Genomic DNA, 26,621 nt, shown 5'->3' with positions numbered 1-26,621 from the left:
GCAAGGGCAGATTTAGTGGGCGTGAAAAGGTGAGGCAGGTGTCGCTCAAGGGAACAGTTGAGCAAAGTAAAGATTGGGACGCAGAAGGATGAAGCAGGTCATTATCCCCGGGTACTGTAAGGTTATATGTGCTAGGTGATCTTCACGCAAATGCTGCCTCTACAAAGGGATGACCCAGCTGATACTGAGCGGCGCCGTATACCATTTAATTAGGTGTCTTAGTGGCATTCCACGGAGCTTTTACTAGATAAGTATGTTTCAAATTGAAGCACTATTCCTATGCTCAAGGCCGATGGCCTCTAAAGAAGTGTCCGGTCTCTTAGTACGGATCCCCGGAAATCACCCGTTTGTTCCCAGGATTTACTTTCCTGCTACTATATTATTATCCTCCTTAATATGTGTCGTGGTTGCGCATATCACTTCTCAAGTTTGGACGAACACCGACGGAAGATTTCTGATACCGACGTAGTTTGCCTTGGTCTGTTTGCGATACATTGTACTTGAGGAAACTACGGTTTGCTGTTGATTGAAAACCTACCCAACAGCCCCCAGAAAGATGTAGTCAACTCTTTTCTATATCTTTTGTTGAGCTTGTGTTTAACAGCCAGTGTAGGATGCGTCTCTAAGCCATGACAAAACCGTCACTGTTAGGTGAACCAACGCGGCCGATTAGGAAACGAGTTTCGAGTGGCAAATTTAACAAAGTCCCACTATTGGCAAGGAAACCAACATGGCTCAGATGGATATCTTCTATGGGCGGAAAACAACATGCTGCTGGTGTTCAATGGTGTTTTATGTTCAACGTTGATGTCAACGTTGATGTCAACGTTGATTCAACTTTCTGACACCATTCACTACCCTTATATCGCGAAAGGTGCTGGAATGAGAACACTCAAAAGATACTATCATATCGGCACAATACCAGCGGATTATGATCAAAGAACCTATAGCGTTCAGTGCTCCTGGAAGCACAAAACAGACTTTTGGCCAGTCGGATCCATTATCGTGGCTGCGCGGCGCGGCTGAATCATGGCCCTCTAGCAACCCCCAAGTCGTCAGAGATGCAATTCCCTTCCACACATTCCTGTTCATGGCCAAATATAACCTGTCAGCCATGTTGCTCCTGGGAATATACTTCAAATCAATTAGTGGCTTGAGCACCATGTGGATACGACAACTGGATTAAAACATTATTGATTCGATCGTTGGTGTACGTACCACAATTGTGGCCACATATTGACATCCATAGTCCTCCTAGGAGCCGGTGCTGATAATGGTAACCCGCAAAACCTCGATTGTGGCTATGGTGGGCATGACCGCTTCAGCCCCAAACATTTAAAAGGTCATGATTGTCCTCACGGTCGATGCTCTCGTGTCCTTCTTTTGCTTCAATAACTTACCAGTACAACACCATCACTAGCGAAGACAACCAATCATGGATCACAACCTATCACAGGTATCAAAGAGGTCCGATATCCTAGAAAAAGAACGTCACAATGGACGTATATGTCAAACTGGTATCGTTATCTTAAATACCCTTCTCTAGAAATCCACCGACTAACAAATCTATTTCATGAAGGCAATGAATCAGCTGAAAACTTCCGTCAGGTCGTTGGCCAATTCATCCACGGGAATCGCGGTCACACAAGCAAGATTTTACAGCCGCCTGTTGACCAGTCCACTGGCTCTGTAGCTACAGAGGTAGTTACTTCCGTCGCTACCTCTCTTGCTAGCTCAGGGGCCTCTACGTTGTCTCCAAGCGTCATAAAGACTGAAAGCCAAGACCTGCCCCCTCTGAACGCGAAAAAGAGAGCAGCCGAATCCTCAACCCTCCCACGAAAGCGACACCGACATTCATACTCCACCTCTCAAATACCGGGCCGCTCACAACTGGTGCATCGAAAGAGACCCCCAAGCAATATAAAAATCAGTAGGAAAATGGTCAACGATACAATTCAATACCTACAAACGCTATCCGACCGCATCTTGATCTCCGACGCCATTCCCCCCAGGGAGTGGGCCACTATGCATCTCGTCACCCAATTGCTACAGAGCAGGTACGAAGAGATCATCGCGAGGAAAGAGATGGAACCAGACGCTGTCTCCGATTTTGATTCCCCACCAACACAGCCAGAAGAGAAGTGCCAGAAGTGTGCTGCTGCGGACGAGGAGCGGCTGTATGACTGAGAAGCTTCTCGTTCTTCTAATCTTGCTGGCTGTATTTTGATAGCATAACTGGTCATTGGAAATTGAGGAGCAAATATAGTGTTATGTAACCAATAATCGATACATGAGAACCCGTTAAGCTTCAAATCTATCAGTCCATTACCAAGGGACTTTCAGGTGCGAAGACGGGTCGAACGATTTCGTGTGTGATGTTAGTCCACTCGACAAGCAAAAAGATACATGTGAAAACCAGCTAAATCTTGCTCTCCACTCAATGCAATAGAAATTAGAGAAATCAGACAGCTTGTACCAGACAAATCGGGGATGATGAAGAATTAGCATTTTCGCAGGTCGAATTGCCTCGAATATCAAAACCAGCCACTCTTTACATTATTCAACCCGCTTCCCTCGTAGTGTTGCAATGGCTCTGTGCTCTACAAGAATTGAAATATCTGTGCTATTCCGTTAATCAGCTCGTGACTGCTGGTCCTGATAACTCGGCGGTTTGGCAGTCATTTTGAGACTAAATGTCAGCATATTAATTCAAGTGATTCATTATGGCATCACTTGTAGACTCTATTAGACTCTAGTATTGGTAAGACAGGTAAAGCTAGAACGCCGAGACCCAAATCAGCCGTGCCAGTATTCGTCGGAGAATTGTGTGAGAGCGACTCGCCGTGCTGAAAGGCGAGCTTCCAAGTCAAAGGCATACCTAACCATAACCAAGTCCACCGGATTCTCTTTCTTCATCTGACCAATATGGTCGTTGCAGCGTCAACTAGATGCTGGTCGCATAGAAGTTGCGAGTGATCATTACATGGCCGTGTAAGTGAAACTCCCTCTGTGAAACGCAATAATTACTGGCAAGTTTGCCATTTCATGAGCCTACCAATTACTGTAATAACCATACCATGCCTGATCCGATGCGCTCGTTGACTCATGAGCGAAACATGAGGCCGCCATTACAAAGAAGCTGCCGCAGACTCTGGCTCGTTTGATAGCTTCCGTCTTTTTATTTTTGGCGCGTTGTCAGTCATAGGAAACCTAGAATTTGTCCGTGGACAGCTTTCCTAGCACTGTTAAGGGTAACAAGATCCCGAGGAAGTTGAGTTATGCTGAGTAGTGCGGTCATGTGTCGAGTCGTATGGAATTCTTAATTAGCTCGAGACTCATGTTCATGATGGCTGAACAGCTCATTGTCAGTTGTAAAAGGATACACGTGCCGTTAACAGTTGTATGCAAGCGCTGTGGCTCATCGGCCTCATCTTACGACAGTCAGTCGAAGCTGCCATCTCCTCTCATTGCCGAGAGTCCTATACTTAACACTGCGCCTACAAAATAAATGGAATTCCACTTTCTCTCTTAATTCTTGCACGTATTGAATCCGAGAAAACACACTTCTCTCATCATGTCAACTAACCCATTCAAAGAAAACATGATATGTGACCTTGGCACTATCAAAGCTCAATCTCAGCTCCCCATCTCGATATCAACCCCCATCACCTGCGAGAGTCAGATGGCGGCCAACACGAAACCAACCAGACCTCGCCGCCGCAGCAGATCGAAGGTTGTCACGGGTCTTCCCAAGAGCCTTTGTCTACCCCTCTTGTGTGGTCTTGAAAACATTGCATCCGTCTTGATCGTAAGGCAGGAGTCGCCGTGGGATACCTATCGGAAAGTCATTACGTATGAGGTCGCTGGCAAAGTTACAATTGCCACACGCCGCACCCGTCCGTCTCGCATGGTAGCCATCCGAACCTATCGAAAAGAAAATGCTCGAAGATTAATCTACAGATTCGGACGTCTTGAACACAGGAACGTTCTCTCCTTACATGAATGCTACATGCACGAAGATCTCGCGTTCTTCTTGGTTGACGACTTGCCGCTGACTCTCGCGCATGTTGTTGCTTTTCCATCTGTTTATCCCAGCGAGGCAGAATTGGGATCGATTATATGCCAGGTTTGTCCATCATGGCCCTATCGATGCAGTTGTCCTGACATTTTAGATCCTCGACGGTGCCCGCTGTTTAGCTTTATCTGGTCTTGCGCATCAATCTCTGGCCTGTGACGATATATTACTTGGTATTGACGGGATCATCAAGATAGGTTTGTTGGTGGCCCCATCCTTGCATTATCTGACTGACATTTCACAGCGTGTTTGGACCTTTGTGTAGATTGTACACCAGATCAATCCGAAGCCGCATATATTGCGGCCCTTCCGTTGATTACGATGCGGCTCATGCAGAAATGTGACAAAGATGAAGGCGTTGTTGGCGTGAATGATTTGGAGCGATGGCCAATCGATTCCGCTGCCGTGGGATTTCTGTCCGCTACCGAGACGGCAGGAACAATCAAGTCTCTAAGAAATGTAAGTTCTCCTAGCAAGCTATCGTATTTCGCTAATTCCAAGTAGCAACCCCTCTTGGCGGCGAAGCACCGCCCAAGCGATGATCTGGTCGTTCTGGCAAGAGCAGCTCTCCTCTCCAGTAGTGTGAATTGCATTTACAATTCCGAATTCAAGAACTGTTAACGGGCTAAGATATGGTGCACATTTCCATGGACATTTTATAAGTTTTCGTCATGGTCGTACGGTTACATCAATATACAATATTCCACACGTCTCCTGCCGTCCCCCTTTTGTTTTCTGGGTACCATGTTTCTCTTTATACTGAAAGATGTCCTGCTGCTACAGAGTTAAGATCACGTTACTGGTGCGGAATTAAAGGCTGACATCGATTATCGTGGCCCTTTGGTGACGTTCGCAACCTTCGGAAACCTGAGTCATAAGAATTTCATGCATTAATCTCGGTTTGACAATGAAGTCTCAAGCACGCTTCGAAAGGGCTCGTGATCACTCTACTAAAAAGGACCTAGCTCTTCAAAAATGAGCTTTGGGATCGCAACAGTACTGAATTGCCAAATTTCCACAGGAGAAGGGTTTTAAGCATCAAAAAGGCAAGAAACAGAACAAATATAATGACCAAAATAATACGAATGTCCCAGAAGCACTGTACATATGTCGCACGTAGACTTCAACTGCAGGGTGAATACTGGGAAACGAAAACAACTGGTGAATACTAATTCTCTGGCTTTTATTACCCTCAAAGGCTGACTAGTGATCGTTGAGCACCCTACAGTTGAGTGAGGGACAACTACTCTCCGATTGGTTCCTTTCGCCAATCGTAAACTAGGAGGGTTGTTAGAATACGAGCTTATTCATGCCAACTCCATTGTTTCTCACCTCCATCCACCTTTCAAGCCGAACAGTTAGCCCTCGGGACCAATAACCTATTTATACAGAACTATCCTTCGATTGTTATTTGCCTTCATATTTCCACAGAACACATCACTTTAAAGATGTTATCTACAACATCCACCACGAACGGCATGTATCACATTACTACTCTATCCTTGACAGTCTCCCTCCTTGGATTTGTTGCTGCCACAAGCAACCCTGTCCATCGATATGCGCAACTCCGAGCTTGGGGTCAGCCCGGCTGTCGTGCTAGTATCCTTGGCGAGGCAGGTATCTACGGTGATTACATTGGTTCATGTGAGCCATCGGTTAACTACGATACGGTCCGCTCCGTGAGTGTCGAAGCTATCGAATCAGGATGCACTCGTACGTCCCGGCAACTCTTAGACTAAACGTTACCACTAACAAATTTTCAGTGTACATTTACAGCAATCTGCAGTGTCATTCCGAATGGATCGAGGCTCCTCTTAACAAATGCGTCAGTGGCGAACAAGAGTATAAGATGTACAAATCGACATGCGATGCTTGAGATGAACTCTTGGGGAAACGGTGACAAATCTAATATCCGGGAGGTATAGAAGACTTCATTGAGCTCTATAGTGCATACCTGGTATGTCCCATATGCAGTCGACGTTGTGCACGAAGGAGCTTTTGAGACCTGTACTTATGCCGATGAAATCACATAGAGATACATGTAAGACGGTCATAAACTTCAGCTAAGTAACGCAGGAAGTCATAAATTCCCCCCAGTTTCGTGCCCAGGATCCCCTTTTCACATACAACATCCGCTTCTCAAACAGTTTGTACATGTATATGTTGGTATCTCTCAATTTACAATTGCCATACGTGACAAAAGATTTGTGGTAGGCTCAAGCATGACATGAGAAGATTCCACCTGTCCTTCACACTTGATCAGCTTTTGATGCGTCTGTGAGGACATTTACATGTAGCAACCTGTTCACATCAGTTGGGAGCAACCAGTGCCCGACCGAGGAGTATGTAGCCCCTGTGGTGTACATAAAACCTCGAATCCTATGGGCAAGCTCTTTCCAAATTGAGTGGTACAGTAGAGCACTGCGGAGACGTTAGACTTGATTTGAGGAAACTAACATCCGATTTTATGATGCAACAAGCGTATATAATCGTCCCAAATTGGCCATCTATGAGTGTTAGCTGCGTAGGATTGAGAGTGATCTGTTTTCATGTTGATAATTAGCCGAGAAACTGCTGAAGCCCCAATGGGTTGTTTTACCTTGAAAGTCCCTCAAAAATAGTCACTGCAATAGCAAACGAAGTCGCTTCAAAATTTGCCGCATCTCTAGCTTTATGCTCTAAATGTCCCATGACGTATGTTTTAGATAGACGCAATATTTTGTTCCAAGTTGTCATACTCATGCAGTGTGCATTTATGCTTCCCGAAAAATGGACACACAAATCAGTGGCTCGATGAAAGGTCGAAAACAGATGTCATTGACAGCCTCGGAGACGTTGATTCTTTGTCCTCTCCCCTTTTACAGTACTGTATCTTAAATATAAATAATTGGAACATTTTAAAATCCTCATCAATTGTCACAGTCACTACACGCATTAGAATGGCCCCAAGTGCTCGCCGGTCCGGCCGCCAAAGTGCCAAAAATGATTCTGAACTGGTATCACTACTGGATGATGGTTCTGAATCCCCGTAGAGAAAGAGTACTCGTTATGGTGCACACGCTTACGCAAAATCACTACCTCCAATCCCCCCGGGACGAACTGAGATGACCCTTTGAGTGCGGATACGAAATATATACCACGGACCACAGGTGTCGTTGCTAGTAGGACCGCCTGACGAACGCGGTCGGATTAATTATGATAAGAGGATGCGACAGAGGTGAAATGCCCTTGCCGCAGAGGCCGTTAGGTTGGATTGGATGCGACGCCTTCGTCCGAAGTCCCATCGGCGTGTTTAGCTAGTGGCAATCCACAAGCACAAGGCAAGCCTGCAGTGAAGATTCGAAAGCGGGCCTCGCTGTCCAAGGTGACGAGATGTGTGTGATACAGGAATGGAAGTTCGATTTTCCACGAGTATTGGAGGGTGTACCAAGATAATTTGATCATTGAGTAGGGCGTACTTTGCGCGTCAAGCGTGGCCTTGTCTATTCGTTGTAGCTCACTGGGTTCTATCGCAATCAAATTCCGTTGTACGTCGGCATTTCATTCAAGTTACGGTGATAAAATCGAAAGAAAATGGAATCTTGATATGGACAACATGTAAAAGTAGTAGTCCTTACACAAACCCAATAGAAAGCAACGAATATAGAGATTTGTATTAGCGATCTTCTGGCTTCTCAGTAAGGAACCAACAGAACTCAAACTAGTATTTCGAAGATGCCTCATTTTCGGATCGGTATAGGCTTAGGGTCATGTCAGGGTAGGTAGGCTCAGGGAAGGCTCAGGGTAGGCTCAGGGAAGGCTCAGGGTAGGCTCAGGGAAGGCTCAGGGTAGGCTCAGGGAAGGCTCAGGGTAGGCTCAGGGTAGGCTCAGGGTAGGCTCAGGGTAGGCTCAGGGTAGGCTCAGGGTAGGCTCAGGGTAGGCTCAGGGTAGGCTCAGGGTAGGCTCAGGGTAGGCTCAGGGTAGACTCAGGGAAGGCTCAGGGTAGGCTCAGGGTAGGCTCAGGGTAGGCTCAGGGAAGGCTCAGGGTAGGCTCAGGGTAGGCTCAGGGAAGGCTCAGGGTAGGCTCAGGGTAGGCTCAGGGTAGGCTCAGGGTAGGCTCAGGGTAGGCTCAAGGTTGGCTCAGGGTTAGCAAAATTGGGTATCAGCTCCGATGAGGGGAAAATCTGTGAGTTCCCCGCACTGTATTGTCACGCTTGGTCATTTATTCCCGCCAAGCATCGCTGTATGTTTTGTAAGGTAATTTTGACAATACCGGAAGAACTGGATTGTAACACACAGTAATCGTGCCACGTCGACCAACAGCTTTCAATACCGGGAGGGTGTTGATGGGCCCGGCGCGATTACATGGACCGGTGCCCGTTTTACTTGTAGCTTGCAATCTAGTCCTTAGCTGTGATACCATACTGCAGTTTCATGATTTGGACTCTCAGTTCGCGACTCTATAGGCTTCAGAAATAGAAGGCAATACACACCTCGGGAACTATTTCCGAAGTTGCCTCTTGCTCCTGATCTGCACCAGCCTCATATCACAACAAGCACATGTTGCCATGTCAATTAAGAGCGTGACCTGTGTAGCAATTGTCTTAGAGCAGTATGCTCTGAACCATCTTCCCACAATCAACGACGTGAACTCAACGATCATCCACACCATAGGAAGCAGCCCAGAAGTGCCCCTTTCATTCTACCTCGAATCGCAAGCATTTCGATGCATCTGTCTGGGATTTTCTTCTGTTTCGGACACACGTTAGCCCAAACTACGGCATATCGCAAGACATGCTGAGCTCTAAAGTATTTACCATGCCAACTACTGTACAATCGAACTCTACGGTCAAGATTGCAGCAAAACCACGTCATCTATGATTGAAATTCAAAACCCTGAGTTTACGCCTAACCACCAGCAAAACCATCTATCAGCTAGAAACTGCGCACCACAGAGGTCCCGTCACAGTCTTGTGAGAATCACTGGCATGTCGCTGAAAATGCATGATTTCTGAGAACGTTTCATCACAAATATTGCACGCAATCGTCTCGCTTGGCTTCACCTTTTTCAGATGTTTTCTTTTGATGTGTTTGGTGACATCCCCATGAGAGGCAAATTTCTGAGCACGTTTTGGAGGGTCTAGGTCTCGCTGGCCCAGACAAATAAAGCAGAATAAGGGTCGATGATCCTTCATAGCAGATCGAAGAGCAAGCTCGAAGGGAGTTTTTGGTTGCCTGGCGCTATCTGCCACTTCATTTTCCAGCTGGCGTTGATCATGGACCTCGACGTGTTTGCCAGGGTCTTCTGATCTTTTATTCCGCGGTAAACGGCAGGTGTCGCCCTCCTGAAATTGACAATACGCAGCCACTGAATCGATAGCTTCGGTTCTCCGAGCCATCTCCTCCTCTATCGTTGGGCGTGGCAGAGTCAAAAGACTCTTGATCAGCCGTTGTTGGGGTACAGGGACCTCTGCAGAGCACTTCAGCGGCTTACTTGAAGATTCAGCTGGCGCAATCCCGGACAATTGGCGCTTGATCTCTAACATAGGCTGTTCTCGGTCATATTTGTTTTGAATTTGCGCAAGGAGCGTATGCTGTGCGCGCTTCCTGGCTCCTGTTAACTCCTGATTCAGTTTTCTGTACATATCGTACTCCGGTGTGCCTTTGTGTTTTGAGAGAGGACGTTCTAGAGATCGGCTGATCTCATCGCGCCGGCCCATTAAGTTGAGGATTTCCGGCTCTTGATTCACGGAGCAGGATTGCTCCGTTGTCAGCTCCTGCGGGCGATCCGGGTCGATGGTTCGGCTCATCCGGCAAGCAGCGCGCATGATATCTTCTTCCGGGTCCAGGCCACGAATGATGGCGGGCAAGTTCTTGGAAATTCTTCTGCTGAGGTAGAATTTCAGAAATGTCCGTGTATCAGCGTGATGCATCACAAGATTGCGGAGGGAGTCGCTGACGGAACCTGGAGCTATATTAGTTGATCAATATTGAAAGATTGAGCAGTGCAACGTACCACTATTGTCCAAAGCTGTGCCTGCCCCATAGCGTAGGCTGTAGGGGCGTGTGACTTGCCGAATACCTGTGATCACGCCAATCTTCTTGACCCATGGTTCCAGAGTTGAGTAAGGGAGAGGTTTGTTGGGTGAGATGCCAATCCCATTCAAATTCCGTTCCGACATCCGAAATACCGGCACATCATCCATGGCCGGGTCAAGCTGTAGCCGTAGTTCGTTACACTCGTCGCGAATTCGAAGTCCAGGAAGCTGGCTTGCAAGAACCAGTACTTCCTCGCCATCAACACGGGCGAATGCACGGTCTGCAAAAAGAAGGCCCAACAGGAAGACATGAGGACTGAGCACTAACGAAGGATCGAAGATGATTTCGGGCAGGATGTAAGTGTTCCTGAAGGAGATGTCAATAAGAAATGACGGCGTGGAGTTGGGTGTACTCACGCGTCTTTAGCACCTAGCCACTCCTTGGTGAACTCAAAGGTAAACTCAACCACAATTCGATGTGGACCGCCCTGCGGATCACGGAGAAGACTGACTTGGATGTGACGATATCGCAGATCGAGGATGGCTTGCGGACGGTTTGTCGTGAGACCTGCGAGCTGCAAGAAAAGACCGAGCTCAATACGGTGGCGGCCATGTCCAAACTTTTTCTTTGTTGTGCTGACAGTGGTCTCCACGACTTTTGCCAGGTCTTCAACATCCATAGGAGGCTTGTCTCGCCCTGCGATTGACAACTTATACTTTTTGGCCAAACGTCTAATTACCTAAATTCAGAACCAGGTCAGCCTTGAAGGAGGGGCCAGGCCAGCTAGGAAGTGGTAAAAAGGGCCCTCGTACTCGACGCATCCGACGGTTCATCTGATTTCCAATCTTTTTTGAAGTGGACCTTTCGTAAACTAGCCGAAATACTTTCCAAAACGTATCCAAGGAGCTTTTGCACTTGATTCCTGGAAGCCTTCTCCCATTTTTACCACGTCGTAGATTGAGAGCCCATTCAAGAAAGTTGTATAAAATCGGGATCGATAGGCGGTTGTATTCCTCGTTGGGATCTTTCCGAATGAAACAGCAGAACCTTGGTGATACATTAGTGAGATCAAGAGTCTCCAGTAGAAAGGAAGGGGAAGAATGGAAAGCAGAACTAACTGAGACCATTTTTCCTCAATGCGGTTGAGAAGAGCGGTAGTGCCTTTGCCATAGTCTTCCTGCGTGTAGACCGTCTCATCGAAGTTTTGAAGTTGCTGGATGTAGTACTCTGCTGTGTACTCATTATCGGCGAAGAGTAAGCTCGCATCGCCAGCATTGCATGGTTGATATGCCTCATCTTCAGGTTCTGTCAAATCAGTGTCGGATCCACAGTCTTCAGTGCCTTCTCTCTCGGAATACTCGCTGTCGCTAGATGACTGGCAGCTCGCTTTACGAGAGCGGCGGGTCATGATGCGAAGGGTTGGGGTCGCGGCAGTGCCAAAAAGTCCTTGTTGCAGAAGGTCCTGAAGCAGGGCCTAACCAAGTATAGATAGACAATTGATTTTCAAAGCAGGGTTCGATAAGAACCTCGTTACTGTGACTTTGGGGAGCCTGACTGGAATGAGAGAACAAGAGAACGGCGGAGGGAATTGCTGCCATTTTAAATGACACGATTCTGGAGGAAGTCATTTTCGGCGCCCTTAAAGACTCGAAGTTTGGAAGGCAGGGGGAGGTAGTAAGGAAAGGGGACGGTGGAGTGGGTCAGAGGGCGCGAACCAGGCCGCCGCAGGTCCAAGTGGAAGGGTGCGTGGGTAGAAATGCCGAGGTGGGTGGCAGAACGGTTGGCAGATGGGCGGCCAAAAACGGCCTGAGAAGCGGCCATTTCTGGCCGTCCATTTGCCGTCATCTAGTTTTAAGTAGTATTATCTGTTTACCACTTAAAATAATAAGTGGTAGATAGATAAAACCGTCCGCCGAAACTACTTCTATCACCGTTATAGATTCACAATTTATAATAGAGCTATTAAAGATTTTACGCTTCGGTTGTCGAGTAATAATCTATTAATCTTTACCGACACTAATTTAAAAGCTAGTCTTATCGAAATTATAGATATCGCCGGGTAAGATACCATTTTCCTCGATACTCCGAGTGTATTCTTTAAACCACTTTTCTACTACCCCTTTATCTATTACTCGGCTTCGTTTAATATCGAGGGCTCGTCGGCGACGTCGGTAATATTGAGGATTACATTTTAAGAACCGATAAGTCTAATGGTCGCCGACCTTAAGGGGTGGAATTATGGGATCGGTATACGCTTCTTCGAGGATTAAATTCGCGGCGATAGTGATTTATGACTAGTTTATTATAGCGCCCGCTTGATCGAAGTAATCAATGAATTAGCATAAAGCAGATTCTTATATAGAACTAAGCTTCCGACCGTTAGGTTGGCGTTAAAATAGGGATTTTCCACCATTCTATCGATACCGAAGCCGGCACTTAGGTACGTTGAATTCACGCGTAGTTTTCGCGATATAGGGCTTAGATTGCTAGGATAAAGAATCCATTGCTTTAGCAATCTGAATCTCAATTTTGGCGTTGTCTTTAGGCATAGTGATGGAGAAATTGATAGTTGAATGTGGTAGGTTGAATTCTGGAAAAAATCTACAATTTGGGTGCAACTACAAAGTGGGTGGCGGACCCTCCTGTGGAGGGTCTGGTATTTTTTACCAAAAAATTGCAAGGCCCGGTTAGTGGTTTTTCTCTTGTTATCGTGGAAAGCATCTGGTCGACTCCCAAACAACATGGAGGCTTCTTCCATACGTAGTCTACTTCCATACGTAGTCTACTTCCATACGTAGTCTACTTCCATACGTAGTCTACTTCCATACGTAGTCTACTTCCATAAGCAGCCCCTGGCATCGTTCCTCGGTATCTCAAAAGGGCCTAGCCCGTATAGGCCTGCTCAGCAACAGTACGGTTAAGAATAACAAACCAAGTACTGTAGTATCTGAGACACAAAATTAATTGTTCTTTAATTCAGCAAATGATTGAGGTTGCGGAAATCGTGGTAAATCTTGGGATAGATATTGTCCCATGATCTATTGATTCGTGAGATTATCAAGGTGGACGAAAATCGTAGTGTTTCTTACGATACCAATAGTGTGACGGGGGCTTGGTTCATGAGAAGACCCTTAGAATTGCTGAAGGATCGTGACGTTTCATAGGACAGGGATGGTCGTATGCTCTTGCGAACCGCAAGAGAGTCGGAACTCGCGGAAACCGTGGTTTTTCCTATGATACAGATAATCAGATGATCGGGTTATCTTTATAGATAGCCAAGCACCGCTAAAGGCGCTCCGCCGACCGCGCATGCCGTTGGGACAGGTCTACCTGACAGATGACTAGACTTGATCCGCCAATTGGCGGAACGGGGCGTTCGAACCGAGCTCAGGTGGATCCCATCTCACCAAGGGGTGTTAGGCAACGAGATCGTAGATCGACACGCCAAAGAAGCCGCCCAAGGACCTGACGGGCCACAGAACTCCCTCAACCGATATATCCGCCTCGCTGCCGCGGCTAAGCGCCGGTATCGCAGCAAGGCGAAGATCGAGTGGGAGAGAGCGTGGATAAACGAGAAGACCAGCCGAGCGACGAGACGCTTGATCGAAGCACCGACAAAGAATAACATGGAATACTGGTCAGGACTGCGCAAAGCGACTACGTTGATACTGATGCAACTACGCACCGGGCGCATCGGCCTCAGTGCGTACCTAAATCGTATCAACCGACGCGACTCGGCGCGGTGTGATTGCGAACTGGGCACTCAAACGGTGAACCATATTTTGCTCGAGTGCCGGTTGCACCAAGACGGGCGCGACTGGATGCGGAGCGCCCTTTCCGACCAGGGGATCGCTCTCCGTCGAGACCAGCCCCAGATGCGGCCGGAGGCACGCACAATTGTGGCCGATTTCATGGTCAAAACAGGTCTTTTGGGTCAATTCCAAGCAGTCGACCCAATTACCCTGGATGCAGAAGAGGCTGAAGAGAGAGAATGACCCCTCAGGACAGTGTGACGGAAGAAGAAGGATGGCGCGCCCATTAGGAGCGCAGTGACAGGTCCACTGCACTCCCTTGATGCAAGCGAACACAAGAGCGGCAGCCGACAGCCAGGATAGATGCGCAAAAGAGGGGTGTGGGGAAGGAGCTGTGCGGCGAAGTAGACCTTGGGTTATGGAGGAGGCCAAGGGTGTCGTTCGTTTTGAATTTCCTTTATTTATTGTGTTTACGTAACCGTGTTTGTCTTGCTTGTAACTATATAATCGTGGGCGACCAATCAGGGGATTCCCCCCTGCGAGCCCCATGAAACGGTCGTTCAGTGGGCAGGCGACCACCTTAAAGCTGTCGGCAGGCCTGACAGCGCTCCCGCATAGCAGCATATATTCAGTGCGAGCTACATCGGGCTAATGAATTCATCATCATCATCATCATCATCATCATCCAGGGCTTTGATGATGCCTTCCGTCTTGGAGATGTTAATGTTGTGATAGGAGGCTGGTGCAGGTCAGGAACTAAGCCGCACCATCGGAATTGATTCCCGAGGTGTCTATACGAAGAAGCAAGTCGATTGGAAATCAACTTGGAGCTCATGCTGTATATATAGCCTCACGTATTCCCTCTGGAAGATAATCAATTAAGATTATCCCTCTGAATTACAACAGTTAATCCATGTTGCAACCCTTACACGCTATTCACATGTTAGTTCTATTTCAATTTACCTTCGCGGATGGGTAGGAATCTCACATAAAGTGAAGAAACAGGAAATTCTTTCGGTAGCACGACTTTGAGTCCGAGTAAGCGGTCTATCATGTCACTATCTTGAGCTGAGAATGCCTCTTTCCATTTCGGTCTGGGCATGTAGGGATTTACTACGCTCTTACGTGCGCCTCCTAGGGAGAAGGGGACGATGTCGACGGAGACACCGTGGGCTTCGAGAAGAGGTCGGTAGCGGTTGGTGGTGGTGAATCCAAACCGGGAGTAGGGAGATACTTTGAGATGATGCTAATTGTGAGAAAGATGGATGATAGGGATATGAACGAACCATAGTCGACGAAGATTGTGAGCTTCCTACCATTCGGTCGACCCATCGTCAAACGAATCGAGCTACTTGGTGTAGTAATTTAATGCCTTCTTAATCCCCTCAATTGCTCCCGGCGTCTTTTGAAATAAGCATGAAATTGAAAATTATAAAAAAAATGTCGTAAGAGCTGAATTGCTGACTTCAGCCGAGGCGAGGTTCGGCTTTGGCTTCTGAATAATAATCATCGAATTCGCGGGGGAAATGCCTTGCTAGCACCCCTTTTTGACCTTTAGTGTGACATTTTGGCAGGAACATGCCCCTAAAGCTTTTTTGGGTTTGTTTACTAATCTGGCCGACACCCCGAAAGCCACGTGAAATATTCGGAAATTCGTGTCAGATATTACACTGACTTGATGAGAAAACATTAAGTCGGGCGGTGAATGTATGCCCGCTGGAGGGGCCACCGGCCGCCGCCAACCACGATCCTTGTGGATATTGGGATACTCTCCGGAATCAGTAGCAAATCTACGGACGTAACCTTTCTTTCACTCCTGCGGGAGCTAAAATATCCTGCTTCCCTCCTGTGTTTCCGCCTTTTTCGAGATCTATTGTCCTTTCGTCCAATTTTGGGATTGAAAGCTGCCAGATGATAAGCATTTTTTGCAATCATGCCGATCGAGTCTCACCACCCTCCAATTTCGATTCCGCCAGTCGATTTTTGGACTTTCTTATTTGAAAGACCAGATCGGAAATATCCAGACGACCACGGTAATTTGTTTTTCACTGCAGCGCCTACTTCTTCATGATTTTATATAAGATTAACTAACACACCTCAAAGTACTTTTTGTAGATGTCACAACACAGAAGAGGCATACCTTCCGAGACATTCGCAAGGCATCGGTCGAAATCGGTCGAGGTCTTCGAAACCAATGGAGATGGCAAAAGGGGGACGTCATGGTCCTATTTTCTCCTAACACTGCGGACATCGGAGCTCTTGTGTTGGGAATCCTATGGGCAGGCGGCACCGTTTGCCCCGTAAATAATCTTTACACTGTCGGAGAATTGGTCTCGGTGCTGAAATCTTCTGGAGCCAAAGCTTTGACGACGCACTTGGGCTGCCTCGAAGTAGCTCGAGAAGCTGCTCTCGTCGTGGGATTGCCTCTCAATCGTATCATACTTATCGGAGGGCCTGACACGAAGGAAATGACGAAACATTTTTCGTCGCTGCGAGATTCATCAAGTGGAGGAGAAAAGGTGTTGATAAATCCTAAAGAGGACCTGGCATTCTTGGTATATTCGTCTGGGACCACGGGTCTTCCGAAAGGAGTTATGCTCTCGCATGAGAACATCGTCGTCAACATTTTGCAGAGCAATACACCGGAAAAACATCTGGTGACCTGGGATAATGATTCAGTCATCTCTTTTCTACCTATGTTTCATATTTACGGTATGATTTAAGGAGCCAAAACATTCTGAATTACACAATATGTTGACATAATATTAATTAGGTGTTGCGGTCATGGTTTTCCACCCTATATATAAGGGAGTCACTATGCATATTATGCAACGGTTCGACTTGCTACAGCTATGCCAAAGCATCCAGTCCAGCAAGATTACAGTTGCATATGTTGTGCCACCGGTGGTACTTGCCCTTGCAAAACATCCGGTAGTGGACAAGTATGATGTTAGTTCACTTCGGGAAATGCATTCTGCCGCTGCACCTCTCGGCACCGACTTGATCGACATGATTTACAAAAGGTTGAAGGTGCCAATCAAGCAGAGTTACGGAATGTCAGAAACATCGCCTGCGATTACTACTCAAGTAAATCCCACTCCGACGTTCCTTCATCTCTCTACTGATAAGCGTTTAGAGTAGGGAAAGCTGGAACAAGCCACCCGGTTCAGTAGGCAAGCTCCTGCCTTCTATGAGCATGAAAGTCATGGACGGCGAGCACGAGGTTCCACCGGGCCAGGAAGGAGAGATCTGGATAAAAGGCCCCAACGTCTTCAAAGGCTACTACAAGAACCCAAAAGCAACAGCCGATGCTATCGCCGATGGCTGGTTTCGCAGTGGTGATATTGGCTATATCAACAATGATGGGAACATCTTCCTTACCGATCGCTTCAAAGAAATGATAAAGTACAATGGATTTCAAGTTGCGCCTGCACAGCTCGAAGGTTTGTTGTTAGGGCACCCTGCTGTTAATGATGTCGCGGTGGTCGGAGTTTACAGCAAAGAAAGGGCGACGGAGCTACCGCGGGCGTACATTGTTCCTGCAGAGGGTCACACACCTGGTGAAGATTTGGAGACAGTCATCAGTGCATGGTTGCATGAGAAAGTGGCTCCATATAAGAAGTTGCGTGGTGGGATCAGGTTTATTGATGAGATACCTAAGAGTGCTACTGGGAAAGTTTTGAGACGAGTGCTGGCAGAACAGGCGAAGAGGGAGCAGGAGGGGGGCAGGAAGGCAAAGCTATAGTTTAGCATTTTCAATTCAGCGAACAATTATACGGTTTTATTTCAAGACTTTATATCATCAATTGCTCGATTAGGAATATGGCTCTATCTACTACCGTGGATGTCAAAACATGGACTTCTCTGCTTATATGCAGAAATGGTGAGGAAATGAATGTTTCTCATAAAGCGCAAATGTTGACACTATTATTGAACGAAATTCTGAGACTACAGAACATTCGCAAACGCAGTGCCATAGAGGAGTCAACATCGATACTCAACATTGAGAGCTACCAATCGCCGAAACATGTATATTAAAGCCCTTCAGTAATCTAAAATTCAAATGTTTCCCCAGCAATTGAGTTGGGAATTACATTCTGGAATGCCGGGGGAAAAAGTGGCCGACCTGTTGCCCCTGCGTCAAACCAACCTCGGCGACTTTATTCCCGCCCTTGGAGATTACTACCTATCCCACCGAGGCAGATTATTAATCATTGAGCGTTCGGCTCCCGATCTATGGTACAAAAATACGGGCGTAATATGCGGCCGTAAGCCCAGTATTAATATTCTTTAATCCTCGGTGGCTGAGCCGGGTCTCACCCCAAAATCACTTCCGTCCATTATATGAATATGAAAGTTGAGAGGCAACCGAACTACTGCAATCATGCCTTTAGACACTGCTTTGACAAGAAAGTTAGGAATTTCGAGTGAACTTCACCAATACCCCTCTATATTTCTTTGGCTGATATTCGAGACAGTTCCGGTTGTGCAAGGAGGGTTGCAATGGGTTGCGTATGCCGAACTCGCTGCCGCAGTGAGCAATGCTGGTGGATTGGGAATCGTGAGTTACCATTTCGATTCAAATTGCCATCTGCTGACCTGAAATGTTAGATCAATGCTCTGACGCAGCCTGATCCGGGTATGTGATTAATCACCCATGCCCTACCACGCAACGTTAACCGACTTGGATTTCAGAGTCACTGCGAGCGGAGATCAAGAAAACAAGAAATCTGACAAAGAAGCCGGTAGGATTTCTCCCATGTGAAATCTCAACGCAAGCTTATTGTCGGCCAGTTTGGGGTCAATATCACCCTCTTACCAGCACTGAAAGTCCCCGACTACGGCGCCTTCACCAGAGTCATCATCGAAGAAGGCGTAAAAATCGTGGAGACAGCAGGAAACAACCCCAAACCCGTAATCTCGGCATTAAAAAAAGCAGGCATCATCGTGATCCACAAAGCCACAACCATCAAGCATGCTCGCTCCGCCATCAAAATGGGCGTAGATATTTTATCCATCGACGGATTTGAATGTGCAGGTCATGTGGGAGAGACGGATATCACTTCCCTCATTCTTTTGAGTCGAGCACGGCAAGAATTTGGGGACGTGCTGTTTATTGCTTCGGGGGGCTTTGCGGATGGGCAGGGCCTGGCTGCTGCGCTGTCTCTTGGGGCGGCAGGCATCAACATGGGCACGAGATTTGTTTGCACGATTGAGGCGCCGGTGCATATTAATGTGAAGATGGCGATTGTGGACTCGGGTGAAGAGGATTCGACGCTGCTGTTGAGGAGGTGGACGAACACTACGAGACTTTTCTCTAATGATGTTACGGCTGCGGCGCTCAGGATTGAGAGGGAAAGTGCGATCGGGGACTTTGAGGAAGTGGCTCCTTTTGTTAGTGGTGCGAGAGGTCGGGAGGTCCTAATTGAAGGGGATATAAATCGAGGGGTAAGAAAGCCACTTAAAATGTGGAAAGTTTGCTAACGTTAGTGATAGGTTTGGTATGCTGGGCAAGTGATGGGGTTGATTCATGATATACCAAGTTGCGACGAGCTTCTGAGCCGCATCGAACGTGAAGCGGAACAAGCTCTCGCAAAAATTGGATCTTTGGTCTCTACAGGTAAGAAGATAGACAGCAAGTTGTAAACTTTAGATTCTGGAAAGGGTTGTTCAGATAGTTGGGGCGCAGAGTTCCGAATCAAGATTCTTCCACACTTGCCCTATCACGCTGGCACTTAGTCTGATCCTCCGTACACAATCTGCCCCGCCAAGCCATGGAACGGAAATAAAACTAGAGTCTAGTCCTTCTGAATCCCAGTTAGGCGAGGATAAAGTCAAGAATGCAAGTTCAAGTGATATATAATTCCGCCTCTCCTATTCGCAAGACTTTGCGTCTGTTTGGCGAATTCAGAGCTAAATAGAAAAAAACTAGAACCTACCTTTTACGTGGGAAGGACGCGAGAAAAATGGTGGAATTGGAACTTAGGCCCTCATTTATCTCTTTACAGGATAGCGATGGAGAGAATGCGGACTCACTGCTGGATGTGGCAAGAGATTGGTGGAGAGATAGTATTACGCAAGAACGTCTACCAAATCCTTGCTGAACGCAGTGTGCCGCCATGGGAACTTATTACTCCAAGATGCTACTTGCCTCGCTTGTTGGAATTCTCCATCAATACGCCATGGTATCTCTCAAAGATGACTCTGATCGCAATGCTAACATCAGAAATTTAAGTTGTGAATATCCTGAAATTCCGTTACCTTGTCCCAATGCGCTCTACCAACTAGTGAGACCTTACATGAGGCGAGAGGTTGGAAAAACTAAGACAGAGCTTCGGGTAAAAACGAATGCTCCTTTTTACTGATATTTGATAAGCTATGGGGAGCCTCGAATGGATCAACAGGGAAGCTGCTGCTGCTGTGGACGACAGTTGTCAAAGGCAAGCAAGTTCTATTCGATACATTCCTGGTCCGCACTAATATTATACATCCGTCAACGAATCTGGGTCGTTGATTCGCACGTTTGCGAACTTATCAACACTGTTTGAGAAACTCCTCAACTCAGGTTCCATGTTACGCCAACCATACAAGGAGGTATAGTAAGGGAATGCGGAGGAGGTGCCTATGCACCACCAGAGCCGCCTGTTGATACATCACCTCGCTTACCTGGTTGCATACGCACGGAGGGGACCCCTCTAAAAAGGAGGAGGGGGAACCTCTTAGGAGGACCAGCGATTAGTCTGAATATCATCATACCCATATCAGGCACATCTCACATTCTTCACTTGTATCTATATCGTACCAGGACGCCCCCAGGGGACTGTCCTAATAATGTTGTAGGTTTTTCAAAAGCGCAGTAGTCGTCAGGTTGTCAGGTTGTCAGGTTGTCAGGTGAGTTTTTCTTACCAGTAGCTACTAGTAGGATTTTACTAGTAGCTCATAGTAGGAGCTCACTTCTTACTAGTAGCACCTAGTAAGAGGTTTATAGGTCTGAAAAAATAAATTACAGACCTTAAAGTTGTTAGGTTGTCAGGTGTGCTGCACTAGTAATAGAATAGTAATTACTAGTAAGCTGGGAACTACTAGTAAAAAGTTCCTAACAAACTCCCTCGTGTATTTTATCGCTCACCTGATAGGGTGGTATATATTAAAGATAATATATAAGAGGATAGTTTGTTAACTCGAGGCTATTACTAGTAGCTACTAGGAGGAGCTATAGTATTTGAAATATAGTGTCGGTATTATAATTCTAGTTATTACTAGTAACTACCAAGTTAGAGTAGCTATCAGGTGAGTTTATACTAGTAATAAAATATAATATCGTTAGACAGATATTACTAGTAACTACTAGGTAGAATCCTATATTTAAATTATAGTATCTGGTATTATATCACTAGTTGCTACTAGTAATTAGAAAAAAGAAAATACTATTATATTATAGGTGTACTAGTTTCTAGTTATAACGGCTATAGTAGTGGCTTCGGTTTACTAGTAGCTACTAGTTATAAATAACCAATTTATAAATAAAATCTAAAAGCAAAAGGTTAAAAAAATAAGCAACTAATAAGCGATTCTTAGTCATCCCTAGTTATTCCTAGTCACTACCACCTTCTTATAGTCTATCTATTATCTCTATCCGCTACGACTATAGCTCCCGTAGCTCTAGTAGTCATTAGGTTAGTAAGGCCTTTACCACTAATATCTCTACCTTTACTACTAGCCTTTTTACCGCTAGGAAGCTTTTTACTAGCACCTAAACTAGTAGTTTTAGTACCACTAGCACTAGCACTAGCACTAGTACTAGCACCACCGCCGCCGCCGCTAGTAGGCGGCGGTAGTCTATTATTATCATCATCATTATCATCGTCAGCTTCGGAATAGCCTTTATCGCTCTCCTTATTATTAGTGGTAAAGGCTTCATAGTTAGACCTAGAGAGTAGTGGTTATTAGTAACAATTAGTTATAGGCGGTAACTACTAGTAGTAACATACTCTTAACCGCTACTAGAGACACCTATAGTAACTTAGAGATTAATATAGCGGCCTATATTCTTTATCTATAGATATACCCGGTCCTTGCTAAGTAACCCCCACCCCCTTCGGGTGTAGGGTTACCACACCGTAATGTAAACTCTTGCTCAACGTAAATTTTACACCACCCACCATTTTTACCACCATTTTATATCCTACCAATATGCCGGAAAAAAATCTAGATTTGGAGAATACCCTTACAAATGCTCTCTCTATATGGCATGCTCGAAAAAAACCAAAAATAGCCCTATTGGCGCGAGAATTCGGCGTTCCTTACAATCTGTTATATAACCGGGTTCACGGTTGGGGTTCTCGTTCGACGCGCCGTCCTACCAATTCGATATTAAATCCGGATTAAGAGTAAGCCCTAATTAGCTGGATCACTATATTAGACGATACTTGCTCTCCACTAACTACTAGAATGGTGGAAGGGTGCGCTAATTTAATGATTCTACGCGCTAATACGGAGGAAAACACGTCACGTCCGCCGGTTGATAAAAACTAGGTATACCGGTTTTTAAAACGTATCCTACCTACCTATAACCTTCATTTTATAAAATAAAAACTAAAGGAAAAGAAGAGAATGGAGGCTAAAAATATTAGTTATCTTACTACTTGGTACTAGCGCTTAAACTAGTATATCGAAAGTCTAGGAGGTTATAGGGGTTAGATGGTAGGAAAGAAAAACTAAAGATGAAAGGTAAGAAAGTAAAGAGATAAAAAGTTGTATTTAGTTAATTGAAGTATATTCAATATAAAGAAGATATTAACCGTGTTGTAAAAAGATTATTATCTCGGTGGTTATAGTCTTATTTATCTCTTTTGAAAATAGATCTAGATAGATCTAATTAAATGTGTTATCGTCATAATGATAGATTTAAAATGCATTGTATAGTTATATTATTAAATCATATGTAATGTTGCATTTTAATAAATTCATATATGGTTTATATTTATTAAATCATTATTTGTAATGTTGCATTTTAATAAATGCATTGTATGGTTATATTGTAATGTTGCATAATGCATTGTATGTTCATATTATATTTTACATTGTATGGTTATATTATTAAATCATTATTTGTAATGTTGCATTTTTAAACTAAAATGCACTGTATAGTTTAAATCACTTACATGTTATATTAATAGGATTATAATAGTAGAAGTATTAACTTTTAAATATGATAGAAAGTAATAAATTAAGCCCGCGGGATATCTATAACTTCGACGAAACTAGCTTCTAAATTAGCTAAGGAAAGCCTTAAAAAGTTGTTTTAAAAAGCCAGACTCTACTTTCACTAAATGGAGGTATTGCTAAGGGTATTACCGGCATTGAATGTATTGCTACCGATAGCTAGAAGATAGCACCTTAGTTCCTAGTTAGGGGTAAATTCTATATAGAGAATTAGTATAAAGGTACTAATCTTCCGGAGGATTATACCCTAGTAACTACACTATATAGGTATACTATAGATCAAACTATAGTTTAATAGCTTCGCGTTTTTTATCTAGCAACTAAGGATCGTACTACTTAGGGTAGTAAACGCCTTTTATTAATAGATAACTATAGATCCCCACCGTACCTTAGAATTTATCAATTTTATAGCGGAAAATAGTATTATCCCCTATTACTTTAGGGTATTGTTAATTACACCCCCCTTTGGATAATCTCACCCCCCCCCCTACCTGAAAATCCAGGCTTCATAGACCGCCTTCCTCACCGCCTTTCAATTTTGTACACCGCCTTCGTGTCAAACAACCCATATAATACTAGCAAGACGGCAGATACCTACAATTTGTATATAAACCACTAACAAAATTAAGTCACTTTTATCACATAACACCCCGTATATATATATAGATAGGATCAAAGAAATTGATACTCCAATTCTAGTTTATATATATTAACCTACCTTCTTTAAAGCCATTTTTTTATCACTTTCTGCCTCAATTTTATCGATTTTATCGCTAAAACCGTCAATATAGCCTCCCTAGGCCTTATATATCTAGAATTAGATCTATATTCCGATCCGGAGATCGTCCCCGAGTCTCTACCGGCCGTGCTAAGCACCGAGTCTTTCTCTCCCGCTATACTAAGCACCGAGTCCCCCGTGCTTTATACTATACCTCTCCCCCCTATTAGTTCAGAGTATAGTACGCTAAAGGTCTCGCCGCTATCAATAATCTCGGCCGTATATATAGGTATACGGTTTTATCAATTCGGACTAAATTTATTAAAAAGGGCGTGAAAAAGACTATACGCCTCCGCTACGACCGAGGTCTCGTACTAAGAGATCGGCCTAACGACGGCCTAGAGCGGAAACGACAGACTACCACACTATAAAATGAGTGTCCCTTCGGTATATCGCTTCGATTAAACTAGATAATAAGTGCCTAGTTTCTTACGGTCGAAAATGTATTATATAACTATCGACCTTCCCCTATATTAACTCACGCCGTTTAACGAAGTAATGAACTTTTAACCATTAAGGCGGATATCTAGAAGTAGCTAGAATAAGGCCTTCCTACTCGCTAAATTCTCACTAGCATTCGTAACGAAAACCCAGATTTATATATTATCCCTCGGGATATCTATAACTTCCGGCGGTAGGTCTATATAGAGTTCCTAGCCGGTCGTACCCCCCTATAAGCGTTATTAATAGAGCTCCCGAAAAACGGCGACTAGATCTTCCGGTACGAAGTGGATGATAATAACTATATTACTACTTTATTTTATATATATAAATCTAGTGTTACTATACTAAAATCCAACCCCTAGGTCATTTCTATAGATTGTACGTATAAGATAAACCGGTACGGGCTACTATTACTTAATATCGTTGGCTTTACTACCACCGGAGCTACTTTCTATCTTAGCTTTACATTTATAAAGGACGAGCACTAGGACTCGTACGAAGTTATCCTTAACTGCCTCGCCGAAGTATATAACTCCCTAGGTCTCGATCCCCCCTATATAATTCTTACAGATAAAGAAGAAGCGCTAATAAATGCAATTGAAGCTGTCTTTCCTCTGATAAAGAGCATGATTTGTATCTGGCATATTAATATGAATATCTTGAAAAAGGCCCGGCCAATTCTTCGGGATTAGATCGCAAAAGCACGGAGCGAGTTAAGCACCTAGTCGAATACCACCTAGTCGAACACCACCTAGTCGAACACCACCCAGTCGAACACCACCCAGTCGAACACCACCTAGTCGAACACCACCTAGTCGAACACCACCTAGTCGAACACCACCCAGTCGAACACCACCTAGTCGAACACCACCTAGTCGAACACCACCCAGCCAAGCAGCACCCAGCCGAACACCACCTAGTCGAACACCACCCAGTCGAACACCACCCAGCCAAGCAGCACCTAGCCAAGCAGCACCCAGCCAAGCAGCACCCAGCCAAGCAGCACCCAGCTAAGTAGCACCCAGCCAAGTAGCACCCAGCCAAGCAGCACCCAGCCAAGTATATAGCGTCAAATAAAGGCCTAGCGAGAGAGGGAGCTCACCTAGAAGGTTGATAAAGGCTGGGAGAAAATGCTAAAGCGCTGGAACCGAATTGTGTACGCTACTTCCTCTAAGGTTATAAACTAGTAGTGGGAAATCTTCAAAGAGAAGTATAACGATCCAATCTTCCAGCCGTTAATTGACTATATTTAAAAAGAGTGGCTTAATGACTACCTAGAGCGTTTTCTTTATTGCTATACCGCTTAATATCTCTATCTCCTTAAGATTGCGACTTCTCGTATAGAGGGAGGACACTAGCTGCTTAAGTAGGATCTATAGGTTGTAAGAAATGATCTCCTCGTTATTCTCTAGAATTTCTATCGCGTTATTAATCTATAATTTAATAAGATCACTACTTAAATCGAGAATAAGAAGATTAGAAGGCTAACCAACTCTTAGAACCTATATAACTCTCTAGCTAAGCGGATCTTAATAAAGGCAATTTAGTATATGAAGGACATTTACGACAGATATCTTCTAGAAGGATAGGAAGATAAAGCTCTAATTCCACTATTATACACTTATAATTCGAAGAATATATCTAGTATCCTATATATTTATATTATTAAGGAGTATAAAGATAAGAATAAGAGCCTTAACCCCGAGCTATTCCACTAGTATTAGCATTTGTATAGTGTGTCTACTCCACTAATCAATCCTCTCCTTCTACTCTAAGATCCTCTATAGGTTCGATAACGAGGGCGTCCACGAGGAGCGAGAAACTTTATTAGCTAGTCAACTATTTAGTAAGCCACCTAGTAGAGCACCTAGGATATCCTCTCTTCGCCGGATTCCCTCACTTAGGATCGATCTACCCGGCGAGAACTATTAGCATTCGAGCACGTACTATCGTAGGAACGTGGACGTGGACGTGGACGTGGACGTGGCCGAGGACGTGGACGTGGCCGAGGACGTGGAAGGGGACGTGGACGTGGCCGAGGACGTGGAAGGGGACGTGGAAGGGGACGTGGACGTGGAACAAGTAGTGGTGAACCTAGTAGTGGTGAACCTGCTAGTAGCTAAGGACGTGGAAGGGGACGTGAGGGTGCCTAAGAAGTAGGATGATTAATATGTAGATTTTTAAGGTAGGAATCAGGCAGAATGTACGATTTTTTTCTCATTAAAATGTAGGGTTTTTTACTATATAAACTAGAATTATATGGTGGTGGCAGAATATATAGCAGAAAAGTCCGTAGTGGCAGAAATGGATGGCAGTATTTAGTGTCGCA

General features: G+C 45.2%; 7 protein-coding genes across 7 annotated transcripts; 6 read left to right on the top strand and 1 right to left on the bottom strand.

Moving 5' to 3' along the window:
- Window positions 1-3,574: 3,574 nt before the first annotated feature.
- N7471_003539 (uncharacterized protein) lies at window positions 3,575-4,696 on the top strand (the record flags this gene model as incomplete). The annotated part of the gene is made up of 4 exons (XM_057276259.1): window positions 3,575-4,126; window positions 4,173-4,272; window positions 4,320-4,534; window positions 4,580-4,696. 4 exons carry the CDS (start codon window positions 3,575-3,577, stop codon window positions 4,694-4,696), a joined length of 984 nt encoding a protein of 327 aa, XP_057140897.1.
- Window positions 4,697-5,523: 827 nt separating this feature from the next.
- On the top strand, window positions 5,524-5,951 carry N7471_003538 (uncharacterized protein; the record flags this gene model as incomplete). The annotated part of the gene is made up of 2 exons (XM_057276258.1): window positions 5,524-5,788; window positions 5,839-5,951. The coding sequence occupies 2 exons, from the start codon at window positions 5,524-5,526 to the stop codon at window positions 5,949-5,951; spliced, it is 378 nt and encodes a 125-aa protein (XP_057140896.1).
- Window positions 5,952-8,985: 3,034 nt separating this feature from the next.
- Window positions 8,986-11,501, bottom strand: N7471_003537 (DUF3435 domain-containing protein; the record flags this gene model as incomplete). The annotated part of the gene is made up of 5 exons (XM_057276257.1): window positions 8,986-10,019; window positions 10,071-10,459; window positions 10,510-10,789; window positions 10,833-11,140; window positions 11,212-11,501. 5 exons carry the CDS (start codon window positions 11,499-11,501, stop codon window positions 8,986-8,988), a joined length of 2,301 nt encoding a protein of 766 aa, XP_057140895.1.
- A 1,575-nt stretch (window positions 11,502-13,076) lies between these two features.
- Window positions 13,077-14,088, top strand: N7471_003536 (uncharacterized protein; the record flags this gene model as incomplete). The annotated part of the gene is made up of 3 exons (XM_057276256.1): window positions 13,077-13,100; window positions 13,258-13,270; window positions 13,439-14,088. The coding sequence occupies 3 exons, from the start codon at window positions 13,077-13,079 to the stop codon at window positions 14,086-14,088; spliced, it is 687 nt and encodes a 228-aa protein (XP_057140894.1).
- A 1,690-nt stretch (window positions 14,089-15,778) lies between these two features.
- On the top strand, window positions 15,779-17,590 carry N7471_003535 (acyl--CoA ligase; the record flags this gene model as incomplete). Its single annotated transcript, XM_057276255.1, has 4 exons — window positions 15,779-15,878; window positions 15,949-16,557; window positions 16,619-16,932; window positions 16,982-17,590. The coding sequence occupies 4 exons, from the start codon at window positions 15,779-15,781 to the stop codon at window positions 17,588-17,590; spliced, it is 1,632 nt and encodes a 543-aa protein (XP_057140893.1).
- Window positions 17,591-18,229: 639 nt separating this feature from the next.
- Window positions 18,230-19,491, top strand: N7471_003534 (NAD(P)H-dependent flavin oxidoreductase; the record flags this gene model as incomplete). Its single annotated transcript, XM_057276254.1, has 5 exons — window positions 18,230-18,406; window positions 18,457-18,484; window positions 18,541-18,590; window positions 18,640-19,293; window positions 19,342-19,491. The coding sequence occupies 5 exons, from the start codon at window positions 18,230-18,232 to the stop codon at window positions 19,489-19,491; spliced, it is 1,059 nt and encodes a 352-aa protein (XP_057140892.1).
- Window positions 19,492-24,918: 5,427 nt separating this feature from the next.
- On the top strand, window positions 24,919-25,310 carry N7471_003533 (uncharacterized protein; the record flags this gene model as incomplete). The annotated part of the gene is made up of 2 exons (XM_057276253.1): window positions 24,919-24,925; window positions 24,961-25,310. The coding sequence occupies 2 exons, from the start codon at window positions 24,919-24,921 to the stop codon at window positions 25,308-25,310; spliced, it is 357 nt and encodes a 118-aa protein (XP_057140891.1).
- Window positions 25,311-26,621: the final 1,311 nt, after the last annotated feature.

Source organism: Penicillium samsonianum (assembly GCF_028829775.1).
Source record: "Penicillium samsonianum strain IBT 33392 chromosome Unknown utg000002l_segment0_segment0, whole genome shotgun sequence".
Classification (NCBI taxonomy): Eukaryota; Fungi; Ascomycota; class Eurotiomycetes; order Eurotiales; family Aspergillaceae; genus Penicillium; species Penicillium samsonianum.
Note: the sequence above shows the minus strand (reverse complement) of the source record. Positions and strands in the feature narration are given on the sequence as shown.